General features: G+C 33.7%; 1 protein-coding gene across 4 annotated transcripts; it reads right to left on the bottom strand.

Moving 5' to 3' along the window:
* Positions 1-429: 429 nt before the first annotated feature.
* On the bottom strand, positions 430-21,331 carry LOC127071821 (probable ribonuclease ZC3H12C). 4 transcript variants are annotated; one of them, XM_051011539.1, is made up of 7 exons: positions 20,496-21,331; positions 4,674-4,905; positions 4,013-4,499; positions 3,608-3,893; positions 3,137-3,479; positions 2,671-2,995; positions 430-2,557 (listed from the first exon to the last, which is right to left on the bottom strand). In XM_051011539.1, the coding sequence occupies exons 1-7, from the start codon at positions 21,015-21,017 to the stop codon at positions 2,206-2,208; spliced, it is 2,547 nt and encodes an 848-aa protein (XP_050867496.1). In that variant the 5' UTR covers positions 21,018-21,331; the 3' UTR covers positions 430-2,205. The 4 variants fall into 4 exon arrangements, with proteins under 4 accessions (XP_050867496.1, XP_050867495.1, XP_050867497.1 ...); XM_051011538.1 differs by having other exon boundaries at positions 2,671-3,016; positions 20,496-21,330; XM_051011540.1 differs by lacking the exon at positions 20,496-21,331 and adding an exon at positions 19,370-20,068 and having other exon boundaries at positions 2,671-3,016.
* Positions 21,332-21,775: the final 444 nt, after the last annotated feature.

The raw sequence follows: 21,775 nt of genomic DNA, 5'->3' as shown, positions 1-21,775 counted from the left end.
CAAATATACTTTTTCTCTTTCTCCCTCTTCAAAGAGTATTTACTAAAGACATTTTAACTAAACTTCTTAATATGTTTGATTAAACTTTTACATTGATTTTTATTCTCTTCAAAAAGTCTTAAATTAATGTTAACTAATAACTAAAACTTTCATGTGTCATTTTCATAAAATGTTATTTGAAATAACATATGTAATATTTTAATTATTGTAGATATTAAAGAGGAACACTCTTTCTTGTATGTAAAATCTATGTTCCTTGAATTGTGTAATTGCATTTATAATAAATGTATAAAAAGGAAATCTATTATCGTTTTTGATGTAAATCCCTGTAAATACCATTTACAAAATTCCCTGTATATACCATTTTTTGATATTAATTAATGATATTTGTGTGAGTGGCATCTAATACCTAGCATATAATATATCTCATTAAATAGAAAAACATTTAATTCACAGTCCATCCGTAATAACAGTGATACAAATTTGTTATACATAACATATACATACACACACACACACATATATATATAATTCTTTTATAACCTTTCATCGTTATGAATAATTTTAATTGCTCAAGAGATCCAGACAAGGTGTATTCTGTGATTGTTTATAAAATCAGTCTGTATATTTTTTCTGTATGTACTATGGACATGTCTGATTATCTATATGCATAGAATTCAATATCACAGCAATGAAAGGAGTAATGTATATACATACATACATACATACAAACATACATACATATATATATACATGTTATATATACATATGTATATATATACATACACAATATATATACATATATATATACATATATATTTTTGATAATATTAACATAATAATAATGATAATAATTATAATAATAATAGCAACATATCTTACATACATTAAACATTAATTTTTTTGCTCGATTGACGTGATTCTCAATCGTAGCAATAAATTTTGTGTTGCAAACTTTATAAAGATATCATTTTTATTTCTTTCCTATGCAATTGATGCTAAGAATTCTTTGTTAGATAACGTACAAGATCAGAAATTCTTGTAATTATGTGTTAAACAATACATGGTATTGCGATATTTTATTCCATACACATACACACATATATATACACTATGAAGTGTCTAATTTTACTATATACCTATACTTTTCTTATATTTGTGAAAAGATTTTGGTTAACATAGTATTAAGCACTTCATCTCGTGTATTTATATATGCTACACATATATTAACATTTTATTTCTTCATTAAATAATCATAGAAAAGATATCTTTCTTATATCATAAAATGTCTTACTCTTCTTAATATAATGACAAATAGATAGATTTTATAAGAGAATCTTACTTTGTTTTCACTTTTGTTATTTAAAATTAATTAATGTTAAGATACATTCTCTACCCCAAAAAAACACTAGTCAATATTGAATAGCTGGAAGAAAATGTAAATCTTATTGCAAACAACAGACGTACACAAGGAATACACATATGTATACTATCTCAATATATAACATAACGCCTAAATGCGAATATGTATAATTGAAATAAATCCATTAATGATCGATTTTAATGTTTCATGCATAAACAAATTTTGAACTGAGTGGAGATTTGGGAATAGATCTCAAACATAACACTGTCTATATATATGTATATCAATCTAATGAATTCAAATGAATTTATACTTTTCAATCCTATAGAGAAATAAATCGTTTATAGTGTATTGTCTGTTACTTAGGAAGAGAAAAATGACAATTTGCTGATACATTAAAAATAAAGCTAAACGTATGAAAAACTTCTATAAAAATGCTTATGTTCCCATTTCTCTACTCTCATGGAGAGCATCGTCGAGGCTGATCGTCCCAAAATGATGTGTAATTATTTTTAAAAAGCTTTCCATATCGTCCTTTTCACTCTTTTATATTTAATGCGTTTACTAAGAAATGTAAAATCACCTTTATGATTTTGATCATTATGATCTTTCACCTATTATAAAAACTTTCTTCTAAAAGTATCCCATTCTGTGATCTACACATGATCCGATGAATCAAGAAGAAATGTCCTTTACAGACTAATTCTGTTTACATCGAAGTTTTACTTATAGTAAAGTCAATCACATCCATTTACTGTACAAAATGAGATATATATATATATATTACCATACCTGTTTGGTTTAGTTGGAAAATTGGCGAAATTTATTTCGTTAATGTTTCGTTAATTTTTGGGAAACATTGCTAAAATCGTGGCACATATTTGTTGGGGATCAGTTTCATGAGGATTCATTGCCATCGCTGCTTGTACCTGTTCCTCGGGAAAGATATTAGCAAGATGATAATGCAAACGACGTCGTGCATCTTGGGTTTGTGTATTCCAAGCAGCTCCGTGTAAATTTGTTGCGGCAGATGACGGTGAAGGCAACAAATTTAATTGTGGATCGGATGTGCCTAATCTAGAGACTCGTGAGGGTGCAATTAGATTCGTACTACGAGGAGGCCAAGCTCGGTATGAATCTGGTGCCGAAGCAATGCGTGTTACATGTTGATGAAGTCCTTCAGGATGGTCCCAACTACATCAAAGATAAAATATATATGTATGTGTGTGGGTATATATATATATATATATATATATATATACTGGAACTAATAATTAGGATAAAACCTAGAGATATATGCAACATACCTGATAGGTATTGAATAAGGAGACTCATTGCTAGCATGTCTTGTAAGTGGCCTATGCTGTTGGATCGTTGGATGAGCAGCAATTATAGATTGCTGTGAATGTTGCTGCTGTTGTTGCTGTTGTTGTTGTTGCTGCTGCTGCTGTTGTTGTTGTTGTTGTTGTTGCTGCTGTTGCGTCGAAGATTGCGCCGTGTGCTGTTGATATCTTCTCAATTGATAAAGACGTGGATCGCATGCCGGATTTAAGGTTAATTGTCGTTGTAATTTTCTATGCATATTCACTGGCTCTGTATCCGAGTTATTAACTCTAGGTGTCGCCCAAGTACCTGGAGGAGATGATACGTATCCTTGAAACGTGGATAAAGATTTTTTGTCTGTTAGTTTCAAATAATAATTTCTATAAATGAAACAATTTGTACATTCGATGAAATTGATTTAATAAAATCAATTCAATTATCCTTCCCTACCTTGCATATTCTGCACAGCAGAAATCTGTTGCGCATATACGATCGGACTAGTCGTTGATAAATCTGTAGTGACATTTTCAACTGATCTACTTTTAGGAACGGATGATAATGATTGAGAGACATTGGATGGTACAGCAGCTGATCTTGCTTTACAGAGCGGTTGATGTTGCGCCGTAACATTCGTAGTCGTTGCTGTTGTAGAATTTAAGGGTAAGCTTAAACTCGGACCTCTAGCTTGAAGATGTCGTTGAGCATGTTCCACCAAACGTTCCGTTACAGATTTATGAGGATGCGGACCTCTTTCTGGATGACGAAATTTGCATTTGTTTCCGTACGTACATTTCTACGATAAATGAAAGTATATCAAAAAAAGAAGAAAGGAGGAAGAAAAAAGAAGAAAGAAAAAAAATTAATAATAAGTCGTATGAGAACGATCTCATCGTTCGTTCATATATATCACACTCGTCTAACCTTTGCATATGGACATGGTGGTGCTGGATCAGTTTTTTTCGGTCCAATTCTTAAGAAATTTTCTAAAGTAGGCCCACTTCTTCCAAGGGGATCATCGGGTGGCATAAATCGATCGTTCACAAAACTATACATCAAAATTCTCTCTTCGACGACTCTTCGAAATTCTGGATTTTCTTGCGCCAAATCTCTATAATTATCGTTACTGACAACGATACCATCCACTTCGGCTGCTAACCTCAGAATATAACGATCATCGTAACAAACCATGCGTTTACCTCCGACTAGTCTGTAGTAAGACATAAAAAAGAAAGAAAGAAAATAAACAAATAAAATTCTCTTGTAGTTGTGAAGCACTGGCACATAGAAAAAAAAAAAACGTAGTAAAATATAAGATATTAAACTCACCTAGATGGAGTGAAAACGAGTAATCGATCTCTCTCGAGTTCACCTAGAATTTCTTGATCGGCTATAGGATTATCAGGTCTAGATGCTTCCTTACGCCACTTTGGTACAAAAACAGTGATCTCTCGATGTCCTCTAGCTTTGAACCAATCAACGCAGATCTTAATACCACGACAGGAAAATACTTCCTTATTTCCATGGCTCATAGCCACGTTACTACCGTCGATTACAACCGGCCTCAAACACGTAGCAGTCGTAGTAGTTAGATTCGATCTTCCACCAAGTTCTTCGGTACTTGTTTCGCCATCTAAAAGAGTATCGCTTTCTTCCGGACTTTCGCTTAATTTTGGCGAACAACTTGCTCCAAGTTTGATCAATTCTGCCAATAACTCGTTTTGACCAGGATCTGGACCTAATTTCTGAAGAGCTGCTTGAACCAAACGTTCGGTATATCCAAGCTTCAATGCGAATTCAACTCTGGCCGTATATCCTGATGATGATTAAGAAAGAAAAAAAAAATAAAAAAATAAAAAAATAAAAAAAGAAAATTACAAAAATTAAAAGAAAACAAATAAATTTATGTTATCCATGTTATCGATATAAATTGTTCAAGAAAATATATGTCGAGACGATTTCGGTGATATAAAATTGCTAAAATTGTTACCTGGGCTCTGTGTTGGGGTTTGTCCTTGAACGGTGACATACTCAGCAAATTCCGCTGCCAAGGTATCCGAAGCAGTACGGGACACGTCCGAATGCGTGGAAGACGAGAGTCGTGATTCCAATGGCGGATGAACGCTCGTTGAATCTTCAGCTTCGTAATCACTGTCGTACGAAGAATCCTCAGCGTCTCCACCATTATTACCACCACCTAACACCGTACAATCGACGTATCTCTGAAAGAAGGAAAATAGAAAGAATTCTTTTTTTTTTTTCTTTTCCTTTCGTACACAAGATAATTCATTATCGTATTCGTTTTCAATTTGTTTTCTCATTAATCAAATACGTACATGTATTATATTATCGCATTAATTATAATTAAGAACTTTGATCTTATATCTATGTTCTTGTTCATTTTCTTTTCCCTTTTTTCTTTTCTTTTTCTCATTCGATCTTATACCTTCGAACTTTCGATTGAGATAGAAATAGAATCGATCTGATATATACTTTTTTACTCTATCATATAATTTCAAGTTTTTCGAAATAAATAGGAACAGAATTAATCTTATACGGATGTACTTTGTTAGCCGATCTTATATATCACTTTTGAGCGTTTTAACGAGATAGAAATAAAATCGATCTTATGCCTGATCTTATATTTTCAAGCTTTCGAACGAGATAAAAAGAAAATTAATCTTATTTACTTTAAAGCTTTCGAGAAAGATAGAAATAGTATTGATCTTTCTTAATCTTATAAATAAATAATCTTATATACGTCGAAGCTCTTGAAAGATATAGAAATAGGACTGAAAACGTCGACCGATTAGCCTGCTTAAATCGATACGATATTCTGCCTTCTATTTTCGTCATCATCTAACGAATACCATTTTGAAATAGATTTCAAGTTACTTCGAAACGATATGCAAAATATGTGCACAAACTACTTAGGTAAGTATCTACCTATCGGAGCGTGTAGAAACATAAATTAAGATTTATATTTTAAGACCTTAAGGCAGATCTCTTAAATGCGGACAAATCTGTTCGCGTTTAAAAATAGCAAATACTTTGGAGAGAGAAGAAAAAGAAAAAGAAAAAAAAAAGAAAAAGAAAAAGAAAGAAAAGAGACACTTTGATCTACATAATATTAATAAACGTTTCTTCGAGAAAAGAGGATACAGTTTACTGTCATTTTCTTTGATATCCCGAGTTCGAGGAGTGACTATAAAACGGTGAAAAGGACGAACGAGAGAGTCAAAGTTCCGTTTAACGGATCTCTATACACAAACGCGTCCGCTTTGGAACTGACGCTATAAGCTATCATCCTTGTATCTCGACTATCTTCTCATCTTATCGAGGAGACTAGCTTCCTTCGAGCGAAGCGGCAACCGCCTGCTGCACTCGGAGACTCGGCAGCCAGTAAATAACGACTTGCGGATTTATGGCTACATGCGTATACATATGTGTAAGTATGGAACCACGCAAGTCACCTCCCTTCCTCCCTTCTACCCTCCCTTCTTCCTACCCTCCATTCCACTTCGTTTCTTCTCCTCCTCTTCCTCCTCCACCACCACCACCTCCTCCTCCTCCTTCTCCTCCCCCTCTTCCTTCTACAACTACCTGCACGCAAAGATTTTTAGGGGCATGAAACGCGTGGGTAGAGCAACTTGTAAGCATTGCAACTGCAATACTCTGTATTATTACAGTCGATATAAATCACGATCGCTTTTTTTCTTTTCTTTTCTTTTTTTTTTTTTTTCATTAATTATAAGATTATAAAAAAAGGCTAAAAAAAAAGTGAGATATTGTATAGATGTAATAATGTACGCGTGTGTCCTCGTCCGTGTAGAAATGATGGATAATATATGATAATATATAGAAAATATATGATATATAAAGAAGAGATAATAATTTATTGGAATTATCTGTTAATCTATATAGAGAAATTTCATATCTTATTGATCTAAATAAAGAAGATAATGTTTAATAGATAAGAGTATATGTAGAATAGATAAGTATATGTATTTAGAGGGCAGATCTATTTATAATGTAATTTATATTTATAGAATAGATCAAATTTTAGATAAAAATTTTGATCGATGGATCGACTTTTTTCGGTAGACTCGATAAAAAAAATAATCGGCGTTTGAAATTTTTTACGAGAAATTATGATAAATAGGACATAGCACTCGTTGTCACGGATGCAACCATTAACGGAGATCCAGGTGAAAGTAGAAAGACGTCGGACCATCAGGGTCGTCCATCCTGTACCATTCTTAAATCGACGAAGTCTCATTTATGTATATACACGTATACATTTTATACATACATACATATATATACGTATAATAAAATTACGAATAAGACGTTCATAATTTCTTCGAATTAATCGGTTCTTACAAATTCTACGTAAATCGTATGTTTTCTTCGAAAATCGACGAGTAAAGAGGAAATCCGATGGAGACACGACGAAGATGACGACGATGACGAGGTCAACGAGGTCGACGATGAGAAATCATGTTGAGATGTCTATTCGTTCCGTTAGAAATCCTCAAGGTAGAAAGAAAATATAAGGTCCCTCTTCATTTACAACATATATGTATGTGTGTGTGTATATATATATATATATATTAGCTTCCGAAATCGCGATGGTTAGGCCTTCGAGTCAGTCGTGCGCCGCGTCGGTAGCATCCGTAATAAATTTCTCGCTAACCTTGCGTCGTCGCCCACCACTCCCGGATCTAGTCTAACGCACATACGTATGTATATATGTATGTAGGTACATATGTATGTATATATGTATATATGGATGTACGTGCCAGCGCACGTAAGAGGTAACCTGCATATACGTGACCTACGTTCACGGAACACATACACACATACACACATAGAGAGAGGGGGGGGGGAGGAGAAAAGAGATTAGAAATAAAAAAAATAATCATCCATATATCTTTATCTATATTATCTGTCTCCTAAGATTTAACTAATCCAATATCAATCGCAAAAAATAAAAATATCAAGATGTATTAAAACAGGTTACGAAAGTTGTGAATTCTTTGGATACAACGATCTCTCTGATATAGGGGAAAAAAAGAAACAGAAGGGGGTTAAAAAGAAGAAGAAAAAAAAAAGAAAAAGTTGATCTCCTTCCGCGTGTCTCTTTTACATCTCTCTCTCCTCACGCTCTAATGAAATTGATTCTCGATAATGGCAAACTGTGTAACTTTATGTCGCAATAGTCGAGACATTACGACGTATACGTATGTATATATGTATGTACGATGATGACCTTACGTCATGGGGTTTGCCGAAGGTCCGTTTTCTTAACCACGTGTGTCTTCGGTAGCTTAGCTAAACGCTTCAAATCTCTTATTCATGAATCGTGTAATCGATCTTTGATTGTTCGTCATTAAATTCAATATAGATTGTATTGTACATTCGATCTGTAAATGTATATATGTATGTAAGTAAGATCGTTTCGATATCGATAGCAGAGCTCTTGTTTCCATCTTGTCGAATCCCGTTATTACCGTCGTACCCAAGAACTTTTTCTCTCGAGTCAGTCAAGGCGAACGATGATCCGATTGGAAGAAATCAATGAATCGATTTATCGTTCGAATTTATACGAAGAGATATATCACTGCGTTTACTTGATATCTTTCGAAGGAATCGATTTCTTTTTAACCAACTAATTGTAGAGATAACGAACAAACACAACAACAACGATAATAAAATCAAATGAACGATTAATTATTTCGTTAGAAATATCTATGCGTATTCTATGTGTTATATAGGATAAGACAAGAAAAATAATAAGGGTATATAAAAGGTAGAAAATTTAAGAAAAAATAAAATAAAAAAAAAATTGGGGAGAGATAATAAAGAAAAGGGAACAGAAAAGGGTCATCTTCATCAGACAGATCGCACAAATTTCATTGGGCCTGCGCAGAAGAAGGCAAAACGTACACGGTGTGCGCCCCTGCGCCGACAAGATATTCTCTCACGGAACTGGTTTCACATGATTGTACGAGAGAGAGAGAGAGAGAGAGAAAGAGAGAAAGAAAGAGAGAGAGAGAAAGAGAGAGAGAGAGAGAAAGAGAGAGAGAAGAGCCTCCTCGACGAAATTGTCCTCCCCTCTTTCTCTCTTTCTCTCTCTCTCTCCTCTCCTAAACCTTCTCTCTTCTTCGGATATTTCCGAAACTGGTTTCACTTGGTGTGGTTAGAAAAAAAAAAATAAAATAAAAAAGAAAAGGAAAGAAAGAAGAATCATTTAACCCACGAACTTGAACAAATGATACAGGGTGGGCCAAAAGTTCATAGGTGGGTTAAAAGTTTCTAGGTAGTTTAAAAAAAAAGAAATTCATTATCTACTATTTTTTTCACGAGATCTTAGACCAACTTGTTTTCTTTTTTCAAATTGTAAAATTAAAAGTTAGGTTTGAAGAGATTTGGAAAAAAAAGAAATAAAGAAAAAAAATTAGATTAAAAAATCTATATATATAAAAGAAAGAATAATCGATTTTTAAAATTATCTTGGAAATTGTTACGATCAGACGTTATCTATGAATCGTATCTACGAATTCGAAAGAACGTTCCATGGACAATGTTTTCTCTCGAATAAAAATTTCTAATCTTTCTTTCTACCTATGTACAAGATGATCTATCGTAGATATATCTAACGACGATCGACTTTCCCTAAGAGATATTTCATGTTCCGAAAGTTCCGGGTTCTCTTTCTATCTAGCATTATGTTTCTTACCAAATAAAGAATTATCAGTTTTATATAACGAAAAAAAATTTTGTTAGATTTTAACCATAACATTATAACGTAAGAAAAATTGACGTTATTAATTATTTATTTATCGAATATTTTTTACTGAAATAATTTCTATTTCTTACTGTGCGATATAAAGGGGATGATACAAAACTTGTAGAAAAAAAGAAAGAAAAAAAAAAAAAAAAGAAAGAAAGAAATCTTATCATAATGCACTAAGATATTTAAGATAGTCTTAAAATTTCAACGATATTTCAGGACACAATATTCTGATGAAAGAATATCAAGAAAGTCGAGTTACGTAAGAAGTAAATTCATTCATCGTTTCACGAGCTTCACGAAGAAGAAGAAGAAGAAGAAGAAGCAGAAGAAGAAGAAGAAGAAGGAAGAGGAGGAGGAGAAAGAGGAGAAGGAAGATAGAAAAAGAAAAGGAGAGAAGGTCTGGAGGTTTCCAGCCGATCGAAAGGAGGGAAACTAACTGCATCTGCCGAGGGAGAGTAAAGGGTGGGGAAGGTGGGCCACGCGAGAAGCTTGCTTCCGGGTTGGATACTCGCTCTCTTATGGCCTTTCGCGCGATCTCGAACGCGCTCCAAAGGCAAAGTGGACAGTAGATTGATTCGCATTAATCGTAGACCCGGTAGAAACACTGTCGGGTTACAATCACGGAAAGTGTGCCGATTCCGGCTACCACATTGAGAACCACGCCTCCTCCTCCTCCTCTTTCTCCTCCTTCTCCTCTCCATACTATACGAAGAAATAATTTCCATGGAAATTTTGAATACGTTCTCCCGTTCGAATTTTTATGGATATAATATTTTGGTAATTTTGTAATAATAATAATTAAAAAAAAAAAAGGAAAAAAATATATATATAAATGCGTGTGTGTGTGTGTATATATATAAATAAATATTTCATAAAACGAGAAAGTTTAACAAACTACAGTAACTTATGCACGTAGACATTATGTCACTCGATGCCGAACGAATCGTTTTTGTACTGTTCATTTGCCATTCTAAAAAGTTCGACTCGTTGCACGTTGCATAACGAAACGAGTCGAATGGTTCGCTTTCGAATCGTTCGTTCTGTGTGCCGAACTAACTGAAAGTCTATTTTGGTTATGCGTAAACTTACTGATCGTAACTGAATACTCGCAAGTATATAACGAATCGCTTTTATATCCCTTTTGTTATATATACACACATAAAAGAAACATAATAAATATAATCTCGAATGTTGAAATATGCGTGTCGTACAATTGTTTTCGACGATTAACGTGAAATCAATCAAATCGTTTCTTATATATTCTATATAGTTTCTAGAAATTAATTATTAATTTATAACGTGACGGCAAAGCAGCAGTCATTATTGATAAGAAACACTTCGGAGGGAAGGAAAACAGTATATTTCTATTTTCCTTATCTGAGTGAAATGACGTCGGTAAGGCATAAATAAACAGAGAAATAACAAGTTTTTCAATTTTTATGAGTTCGAAATAAACTTATGATTAGTAATATATTATGAATTAAGAGAATATATAATTTACGACGAAAGAGAGAAAAAATATATATGTGTGTGTGTGTGTATACGTATATGTATATATAATAGAAATGTATTCGTGAAGAAGAGAAAGAGATTATATGGGTGCGTTAGTATCCTTTCATTGTTGGTAGAAAATGATTACGAGTAGGCGGATGTAAAAGCGGATACGGCCTCTAAGACGCGCCAGAGTTCCTATATAAAAACGAACTCGCGATCATTGTACTTTCTTATCGGTGTCTTATCAAAGGGAGACATCTGCAGAGTAATTAACAATCTACGAGCAAGCAACGAATCGATGTAAACCGGATGACAGCTAATCGGCTGGATAATTATAGTCTCGTTAACGTCATTCCGATTGCGTCTCGTATCATCATCAGGCCACGAGATTAACGATAATGGTCACGAATTGAATGTCGAAACATTTACGAAAACATAATATTGCCTTTCAATAGATGAAGCGATAGTTACAGTTCGTGAGAAATAAAGTATTTACTATTAAGGTCAAATACTTCGACCTTGTACGCATACATTTATGTTTCTATAATATCACGTTTCAAAGATATATAATTAATATAATTAATTTCTATTTCGTATTTCTAACAATTTCCTGACGCACATACATATTATATAAAATCTATTTACGTAGCATATAATTCGTACTCGTAATATACTCGATCATACATACATACATATATATATACACACACACACACACATATAACCAAAGTGCGTGGAAAAGCCGCGAGAAGTTTAATAGAACGGTGCTCGCTTTCTCGGAGAAATTCGAAACGTCGTTTCTCGTTCGGAACTCACCTTTCCCGCGACCGTCATTCCAATCTCGCTTGGTACCGCGAGTTCTTGAGAAAAAGAACGTAACAATTCTGTTTCGTTCTAGTACGTTCAGGACAAAACAATCTTAGCAAATGTTATTCTTCTTTCCTTCAAATGATCCTCGACTTGAACATTGCGAACGTTCTTCTTCTTTCCTTGACACACTACACTGTGTATAATATTATTTATTTAAATAAAAAAAAAGGAAAAAGAGAGAAAAGAGAACATCGAATCAATCGAAATAACGACAAAAAAAAGATAAAAAGAAAAGTTAAAGAAAACACGAGTACGCGTACGAAGAACGCGTTATTAACGAACACTTGTTATTAGAGTAAAAAAGAGAAAGAGAGAGAAAGAAAAAAGAGAGAAAGAGAGAGAGAGAGAGAAAAGGAGTGAAAAAGAAAGATGGACGATACGGAGCACACGAGGAGCAGAAAGGAAAGCGCACTCGGCGAAAGCCGCGCGGTGAATGGAGTGGCCGCTTCTCCGCGTGGCTCGCGACGTCACCGATTCCTTCCCCCTCCTTACCCCCACTCTCCGCGCGACACTATGGATCCTACTTCCACCCCCCACTACACCGGCGCTCCTCTCGCGAGCCTGATCGCACGTTCTGTCCTCTCTCAACCACTGTAGACTACTCCTTATGACTCGTTCACATGTCGATATCGACCGTATTTTTATCATATATTTTTTATTATATACGTAATTTTTTTATTAACCTTAATAAAATATTTTCATAATCGTTAAGTATATGTATATATAAATATTTATATCAATTTAATATTGTAAATCATTTCGAATTAATGAATTCTTGCAAATCGACCTGCTTTTTTCTTTTTTTGTTTTTTGTTTTTTTTTTTAATTGTTAAAAAGAATGAAAGATATTTAAGGATTATTGATGTCGAATCGTCATCGTTCTGAATAGTTTTCTCGATCGCAGTGAACAGACTTAGGGTTGTTTGTTCGTGACCGTCGTGGTGCACGCGTCACGGTAATATCAGGGACGTCATGTGTTCCCATTTAAATTGGAGTATAAATATAGTTAGCATTTGTTGGCAATTGTTGTTTCTTTATTTTCTTTCTTCTTTTTTTTTCAATAAAATGTTAACTTTTATTTTGATATATTTAATATATCGATGTTATTGGACATTAATAATCACTGTCGGATCGTTCGAAAAGATACTACGTTATTACAGATTATGAATCATGCTGGTAACAATTTATAATTATATTTTTATAGACTAATGATAGAGTAATGCAGGTAAAGAAAATAAAAAAAGAAAAAAAGGAAAACGGTCGAAATTATTAGTCTATGGCGATGAAATTACTTTGGCCAGCCCTGTTATATCGAAGGATGTACCGCACGATGCACCGCACAGTATGCATCGTACTAAACCGTGGCAGTCGTGTCGAATGATCCTAAGGGATCGCAAGGGAATCGTGAATTGCATCGTATACACTGGCACGATTCTAGTCAAATCGTTAAATCCGTAAAGGTAAGAGAAGAGAAGAAAGAACGTTTACTGAATTCAATGTGATAGGGAACAGATACAATATAGTAATAAAAAAATTTAATTTAGAGAAATAAAAAAGAAAAAAAAAAGGGAAAGGACCCCGAAAAATCGACGGAAATAATCAATCTGTCATCGAGAAAAAAAGAAATAATAAAACTAAAATGTGTTAATATTGGCAACGTAAAGGAGTTCGCGAACATCCGTTAATAAAGAGGCACGACTTCCGGATGTTGATGTTGAAAAGTAGGGCACAAGTCGTGGCGTGTGGCAGAGGCCTTCGGCCATCACCGATCGCCGACCTGGTCTCAGGATTATGCTTCCAATTGGCTTTCTAATTGGGAAGCGATAGTTGGATCCGGCTCTATGGGATCTAACATTTCTCATCTTTCTTTCTCTTTATCCTTTCTTTAATTACATCTTATGTTTTTTATCTTTATATCTTCAATACACAATAAATGAACGACCTTTGAACGTCTTATATATTCGATTACACAAACACGCGTTAAAATATTATTTTGATATTATTTTAATGGAAACTTTTCCAGATTATTTCTTTTTTTTTTATAATAGAATAATAATAGAAATTAATTAGTCGTCTAAGATTATATATCAACTTTTTCTTAGTCCTCAATTAAAGTTATATACGTATACTTTTTTACATTTTACTTAATTTTCTCATAATCGAATATTAATATTTTCTAAATATGAGTTATTATTTATATGAGTTATTGTATTATAACTATACTGTATATAATGTAGTATAACTAATTGTAGTTACATACATAAAATTATGAAGTTACAATAGAATAGTAATTAATTATAGTTACAATACTATAATCACAATTACAATACTATTATTATTAAATTATTGATAATATTTACACTATAGAGTATAATAAGTTAATACAGTTTCCATCAAATTATATAAATTTTTATAGATACGACAAAAAATATTGTATTATATAAAATAAACTTATCAACGTATATACACATATACGTATATATATATATATACATACATATAAATTTTTTATTAGATTCCAAATTAGGATAAAACCTTGCGTCCAACGTGTCCTCGTACACAAATGTGTTAGAATAACGTGAACTCAAGAATGAGCGAATGTGATTGGTGAGAAAGAGAAAGACAGAAAGGGGGAGAGGTAGGGGGAAAGAGAGGGAAAGAAAGAGAGAGGGAGAGAGAGAGAGAGAGAGAGAGAGAGAGAGAGAGAAGAGATAAAAGAGGAAGGGAGGAGAAGTCAGAGAGGAAGCCGCGAACGTGTGCGTCTACAGGAAAGAGCTATGTACGTATGTACCTACGTACTACAGGGTGCCACCTGCCCGATACTTCTCGAGGAAACGGTCAAAGACCCGATGGAGTGGCGTGGCGCGAAGCGCCACCTTCTTCCTCTTTAAAGGTCCCTACACAACGAGACCCTTCTCTCTAAAAAAAACTTTTTACTAACGAAATATAAAAATTATTTGATTTTTATTGGTCGCATTGAAATATCCATTACCAAATTGTGAAATGATTTGAATGAAAAAATATTTCAAATCGAATATCTATCGTAATTAAAAATTAATTTTCCTTTCAATTTTTTGTTCTTTTTTTTTTTTTGTTATATTGAAAAGTATATTCCTTTTTTCACTTTTTCAATTTTAGTTTTTGTTTTTTCTTAATACGTATTGTTATTAAAAGAATGGTGAATTTTTTAAGTCGATGACCTTATCACTCATGGTGCATTCCCCAGAAGCAAATACGTAAGAAGCAGCAGGTAGTTAGTTTCTGGAACGAGAATCGATAATAACAAACGGCTATGTTCGACGAGTTCTCAAGTTGACGTATGGCACGGGATTAGCCTGTCGATGGAAAGCTACACCTACAAGGTGAAAGCCGGCCTCCGCCATACCAACCACGACATACCAACGAACGAATCGTTTCAACGCGTTATCTTTCTGTAAAAAGATAAAAAAACAAAGAAAAAGAAAGAAAAAAGCGCTAACATTTTACGAACCATATAAATACCCTGTGAAAGCCACATTACGTGTTTTCAATTATTATAATAAATTAATTTTCCCCATAACGCCTTCTTCATTTAATAGAAAAACTAGATTTCCAATCCAAAAACGTATTTTATAAATTATCTTTTAAAACTGGCATAATAAATATCTGAAAGCCACATTATGAATTATCAGAAATATTACAATAAGATAATTATTCTGTAATTAATAATTTTTTATATGGAAAAAAATTAGATAGAACAATTCTTAATCAAATAATATCACTAATTCACTTATATGTGCATTTCGTACACAAGGTCAATGCACACATATATGTGTGCATATAAAAAGAGAGAGATCTTTGTATAGAAAAAATTAAATAGAATACTTTTTAATCAAATAAACCCACTTACGTATATATATATATATATATATATATATATATATATATATATATATATATATATATTAATCTCAAGATGTGCGTTTTGTTCACGAAGTCGACACAGATACGCGCGTACATATATATATATAAATATCTACATATACACATATATATAGCGAGAGAAAGAGAGAAAGAGAAAGAGGGAGGGAGGGAGGGGAGAGAAAGACAGAGAGAGCAGAACACCGCGTGCTGTTTGACGCGCGCGTGATCCCGGATGCAAGCAGAAGAGAGACTCGACTCGTCGAGGATGCGTTGCGTTAACCCACGCGTGACCTCTATTCCATCGACCACCCTCTAACGATACGATAACAAAGACGATTAAACATAGATACGAATAAAAGGCTTGATCAGAAAATTCCTAAGTAAACGATTATATCTACATTAATACACACGCGTACACACACGTACACACACGCAATATTTCTCAAGTAAAAGATGCAAAATAAGATAATATGCATTTATCACCGCCCTAAAAAGAATAAAATTTGAAAAACGTTAAGAGGGCTTAACCCGAACCCAAACCCATTATATTATGAACCTTCTGACATCTGACGTCACTGAATTCGAAATGTAAACCATATAGAGAAAGGTAGACCGATGTAATTCACAGAAATAAATCGATCGAGATCGTGATCGCCACTAAACGATATACGACAGTACCTTTTGGTAGCTGACGTCATTTTATCTTGATCGCATGCATACATACATATATGTGCGGAGTGCTTTTGTAATAGTTCGAAAAAATTTTATCTTAATGCTGTAAGGATCACTATCGATCACGAATGTGTATAGCTATGTGTGTGTGTGCGTGTATTTGTGCGTGTATACATAGTTCGCATAGAGATTGGAATGCAGACATTTTCAAACACTACATTTCTATCTTTCTCTATTCGTTAAGTATTTAATCTTATAATAATTCTCGACAAATGATTTTTTTGAAAGATTTTAGAATACGAAAGTAAAAAACGTATGTACGTATTTATGTATGAATGAAAAATAAAATGAACAATACAAGACTAATGGAAATTGACGTTCGATCGTGTATCGATCACGAACGATCGAAATAATCCCACTTGTTATGTTTATATTCATAAAGGTTTTGTGGTCCTCGGGAATTTGAAAGTGTAGCTAGGAACTCTTCGAAGGCCGACTTCTTTCTATCCATTGTGGAACAACCTACGCATTTCTGAACAAGTTCTCTCATTCAGTTTTACCAGTGGCAGTGACTTATTGTTATTCAAATACTACTACGGTATCGCTGGTATCGGAACGATTAAAACTCTCGCGACTGATAGATAGATAGATAGATAGATAGATAGATAATTACATATGTACATACACATACAGGGTAACCCACAAATCAATTGACAAAAATGCATTGTTATTGTAAACAGGTTTAACTTAGAAACGTTAAAGTAAAGAGATAATATATTGAACACTTTTCAATAAAAGCCCTTTCTCGTTTATTTCTATATGAAACTCTTTTTTTAGTTAATAAGTTAGTACAAAAATTACGTTCTAATCTTGAGAAGGAAAAACAAAAAGAGAGAAAAAATAGGTTAGAATTTTAATTTGTACTAGATAACCAAGAAACATTGAAACTAGAATAAATTAAAAGATTTATAAGATTTAATGAAATATTTAGAAGATCAAGAATTGCAGTGGTACAATAATAACTTATTTAGAACTGAAGATCAAAACATTAGACATGCGAAAAAGAGAAATGAAGAGAGTGACAACAATAATGATAATGATTTAGGTTATCAAGTATTTTGTTCCTTATATCTTTGTGGCTTTCTTTAGTTTTTAATTTTTCAATATAACTTTTAATATTTTCTAAAGAATTTCTAAAAAATAATATTATTACACTAATGAATTAAATCCGTAGTTTATAATATTCTTTATATTATAAGTAAAAAAATTACAGCGATTTGAGTGTAAAAATCTTCAACATTTGTATCAGAAAATGGTGTTTTCATAGAAATATTCTTTCTTCAGTTAACTATTCGTTTAATAGATCTTATTTCTGTATTGAAAACAAAAGAGAATACTTTCAGCATTTAATATAGGTTAGTAATATGTTATTACAATCCTTTTTATATTAAATCTTATCTGTATGGTTATAAGATTTATAAATGAAACTTGTGTACAATAAAAATGCATTTTTATAAACTGGCTTATGAACCATTCTATATTTACCTATCAAATGTATCATTCATTAACTTGAAGTAGAAAAAATCAAATTAATTCATTAACCTATAAATATGTTCAATGAAATTTTCAATCAGTGCATGTGAATTTACACAATTTTTAATTACAAACTAAAATGGTACAAAAACAAGAAGCTTTAGATAGATCAATGAATGAGTACAATAATTCTAATATATATAATATACTTTATATTTTTAATCTTATATAGCTATAAAAATGTATATGTACACATATAGAGTATAATATATATAGTAAAATTATTATACTATTTTAAACACATTAGTATAACTATTCTATATTAAATATAACTTATTAAATATTAACATTAATTCTTGAATATAAATTAATAATTAATTTTATAATACATATTTTTTTTATTAATCTCGTATTAATCTTATTGTAAAACATCGAAAGTTCAAAGGTAGAGAGAAGAAATGAACGAAATCGTTCGTAACGATCGAAGTAGTATCGTTTTAACGGAGCTTCGTATACAGTAGTGGGCGTTCATGACTCAAGAAGATCGAGATTAGTCAGAAATATTGCTGACCAACATAATCTCGACAAATAGAGCTATCTTCGATGTATCTCTGTTGCTCTCAGCAACGTTAGAAAGGGGGATCTATCGATCGGAAACTTTCAAGTTAATTATCTACAACAATTACTATTCAATTATACAACTTCACACTTTCTTATTACTTCTTTTTAAGTGCTTACGAACATCCTACGTTTCGCATTAACGCGATCCAAAGTATCTAGCACCTTCTATCGTAGTTTTCAAGGATCAGCAGATCTAAGAAACAGATTTCGCGACAGATCGCGACAAATACACATTCCCGAGCAGCTTGCTGAACCATTCACTTTCCGTGAACGGTGAACGGTAAAGAAAATACACTTACGTTAGCTCATCTAATATCAATAATATTAAAAAGATTCGGAAAAGTAATAAAGATTAAAAAATATATATATATAGATAAACATATATATCGCATTATAAGACAAACCTTAATCACTATAACCTATATTTAAAATAACTAATATCGAAAAGATCCCTATACATTTTTGTTTTATTTATAAATTTAAAAATATTATTTCGTGATAATATCAATATTAATTATTATAAAATAATCGATCATTTTCTAATCTTTTATCCGTTCCATCTTACAAAGAAATATGTAATTGATATAAATATTCGAACAATGTCCTACGTCGTATATCTATAGGTTAGGAGTCGCAAATATACTCCTCGTTCTTTTTTCTTTCATCTAACTTCCAAGCAACGCAAAAGTACAGTTGTTGGAATGTAATCGTTTCTAGTTAGAACGAATGTAACGGGAAATAAGAGAAAAGAAAAACTACGAATATTTCGAAATAAATAAAACAAGAAAACTTACCCCGTAAGTAAATCTCGATAACTTTCCGGAAACTGTTGAACCTCTTTTCGCTTTTATATAACACATATCTTTTGTTTTTTGTTTTAAATACGTATTAATGTATATGACTTACAAGAGTCAAAACAGAGGACAATGATCTACAATCAATGTGACGAGACTGCTTGGCGTCGGACCTTATCCCCACCCCTTACACCTAATTCCCGTCCTAATTGGTGGGATTTCAGAGCAGTGTAACCGGTGGCACGTGCGCGCGGCACGCGCCATTGGAATTGAGACTTGTACGATGCTTCTTCCATACTTCTGATTTGTCGAAACAATCGTTACTGTTTCGTGATTCGTTCACGTACCCTTAAGAAAGATTTAGGTCGAGTATGACGTCGATATTGTTATTCGATAATTTGAATCGATTAACCCTATTCACCGAAAAATATATTTTATAAATGAGATAACGTAGATAATTCTTATTCGATACAAACCATGTCACACAAATATTTTTTATTATTAATTTCATTCGTATATCATGTATCAATATATGTGTATTTCGTGTCTGATAAGAGTGTGTCTGTACATGTGTGTGTGTGTGTGCGCGTCGAAGACAAATTACGAATGATATATAAATCGTAAAATACGAACAGTTAAAACGAAGTATACGATTAAAAACGATCGAGCGGTAGATTATGACTCGTGCCAGATTCAGGTTTGTGACACGGATCTCGTCTCCGTTTGGGCTTACTCATATATATGTATATATGTATATACGTTGTAAGTGGGAGGGGCAAATAGGATACATTCTTACATTTAAAATTGCCCGCGTCCTTTCAAATCTGCGTACGTATCGTAATCTTACGACATTTACCACAAGATATTAACATCCTTCTGTTTTGAAATCATACAAAACAATCAAATCAATTCTACGTCGAATTATATCTACGTATATGTGTATATTCGTGTGTGTGTGTGCGTCGAAGAAGCACCAAAAACGTAAGTAAGCATCGACATATATATATATATACATATACAACACAAATATATATAAAAACATACACATTTTTTGTTCGTTCGAGCAAGTAAGACGCACGATGTAATAGCGAATAAAAAAGAAACGATAATAAAAGATTTGGCTCACCTTTGGGTCGCAATTAATGTCATCGGGTATCGAAGTGAAATTTTTGCTCGCACCCGGAAGCATTTCCTCGTGTACGTTTGAGGATGTACCGTCGTCGAATCTAGAAGAACGAGGGCTTTCTCCCTCTGCATCGAGAGAACGTATAGTCCTCGAAGAAAGGGATTCCGTTAAAGAGAACTCCAGTTGTTTGAACGGCTCATTCTCGTACGAGTCGTCGCAAAGAGAGGTGGTGGTAGTGGTGGTGGTGGTGGTGATGACGGTAGTAGTAGTAGTAGTAGTAGTAGTAGTAATAGTAGTAGTGGTGGTGGTGGTGGTGGTGGTTCGGTTTCCCTTCTTACCGACATCAACGGTTCTCTTACGTCCCTTCCCCATTCGTTCATCGAGTTCAGACTCTGTCGTATTCTCCCCACCTGACTCTTCCATGGTCAAAACGGAGGACCGAACGAGGCTCGCACCAAGAAACGGTTGCAAGCTCTCGAGTTTCCTTCGATCGAGCCGAATACGTGAACGAGCCTCGCCCATCTCCTCCTCCTTCGATACCTCTCCGACGTCATTCGTCGCATTCGCGATCGTACCAACGGAGACAGAAGGACAGAGATGGAAAGATAGTTAGATAGAGAGAGAAAGAGAGAGAAAGCGACAGAGAGAGAGAGAGAGAGAGAGAGAGAATGAGAAAGAGAGAAAAAGAAAAAGGAGATGTAAGGCGCGACGCGACGTGACCCGCGTGTAACACGTAGACCGTGTCTTGATTCCAACTACATGATCAGTCCGAGTTCGAGACGCGATTCACTCCCGTTTACCGCGGGAACGACTGACGCCCTCCCTACTGTCCTCCTCCTATTCCTTCTCCTCTTCTTCCCCCTCTTCCTCCTCTTCCCCCCCCGACTTCAATACTCTCTACGCACCGTCAACCCGTTGCACATCTCTACGCGGCACATAGCCGAGAGAGAGAGAGACGGAGAAGGGTATCTTTTCTTCCTTTTCTAATACGACAAATGATTTCTTAATTCAAGTGAAAGAATTCATTCGTCTTAACTCTTTTGATGCGTTGCTATAGAGAGGTGTTATTTTCTTTTTTTAATTGCTATTTACGTAACTAATTCGTCTCGTTAAATCTCGTTTTCTTTATTTCTATTTCGAGGAATTTCGCTTACGTTCCTCTAAATCACAATATCGTAAGTATCCTTCGTTCGTTCATTTTACCGCGCCCGCGCTTTTCGATCTGTTGCAGTCATTCGCGCGCTCTAGCGGCGAGTGTTATAATTATGAACGGCCTTTAA

This window comes from Vespula vulgaris, chromosome 23, assembly GCF_905475345.1.
Source record: "Vespula vulgaris chromosome 23, iyVesVulg1.1, whole genome shotgun sequence".
Classification (NCBI taxonomy): Eukaryota; Metazoa; Arthropoda; class Insecta; order Hymenoptera; family Vespidae; genus Vespula; species Vespula vulgaris.
Note: the sequence above shows the minus strand (reverse complement) of the source record. Positions and strands in the feature narration are given on the sequence as shown.

What these genes read in the sequence shown, in the direction of transcription:
- LOC127071821 (XM_051011538.1), bottom strand. Translation starts at nt 21,017, where the DNA reads ATGGGCGAGGCTCGTTCACGTATTCGGCTCGATCGAAGGAAACTCGAG. An exon ending in AACCCCAACACAGAGCCCAG is followed by an intron (nt 4,500 to 4,673) that starts GTAACAATTTTA and finishes AATCATCATCAG; the next exon opens with GATATACGGCCAGAGTTGAA. An exon ending in TGCTGTGCAGAATATGCAAG is followed by an intron (nt 3,017 to 3,136) that starts GTAGGGAAGGAT and finishes CCACGTTTCAAG; the next exon opens with GATACGTATCATCTCCTCCA.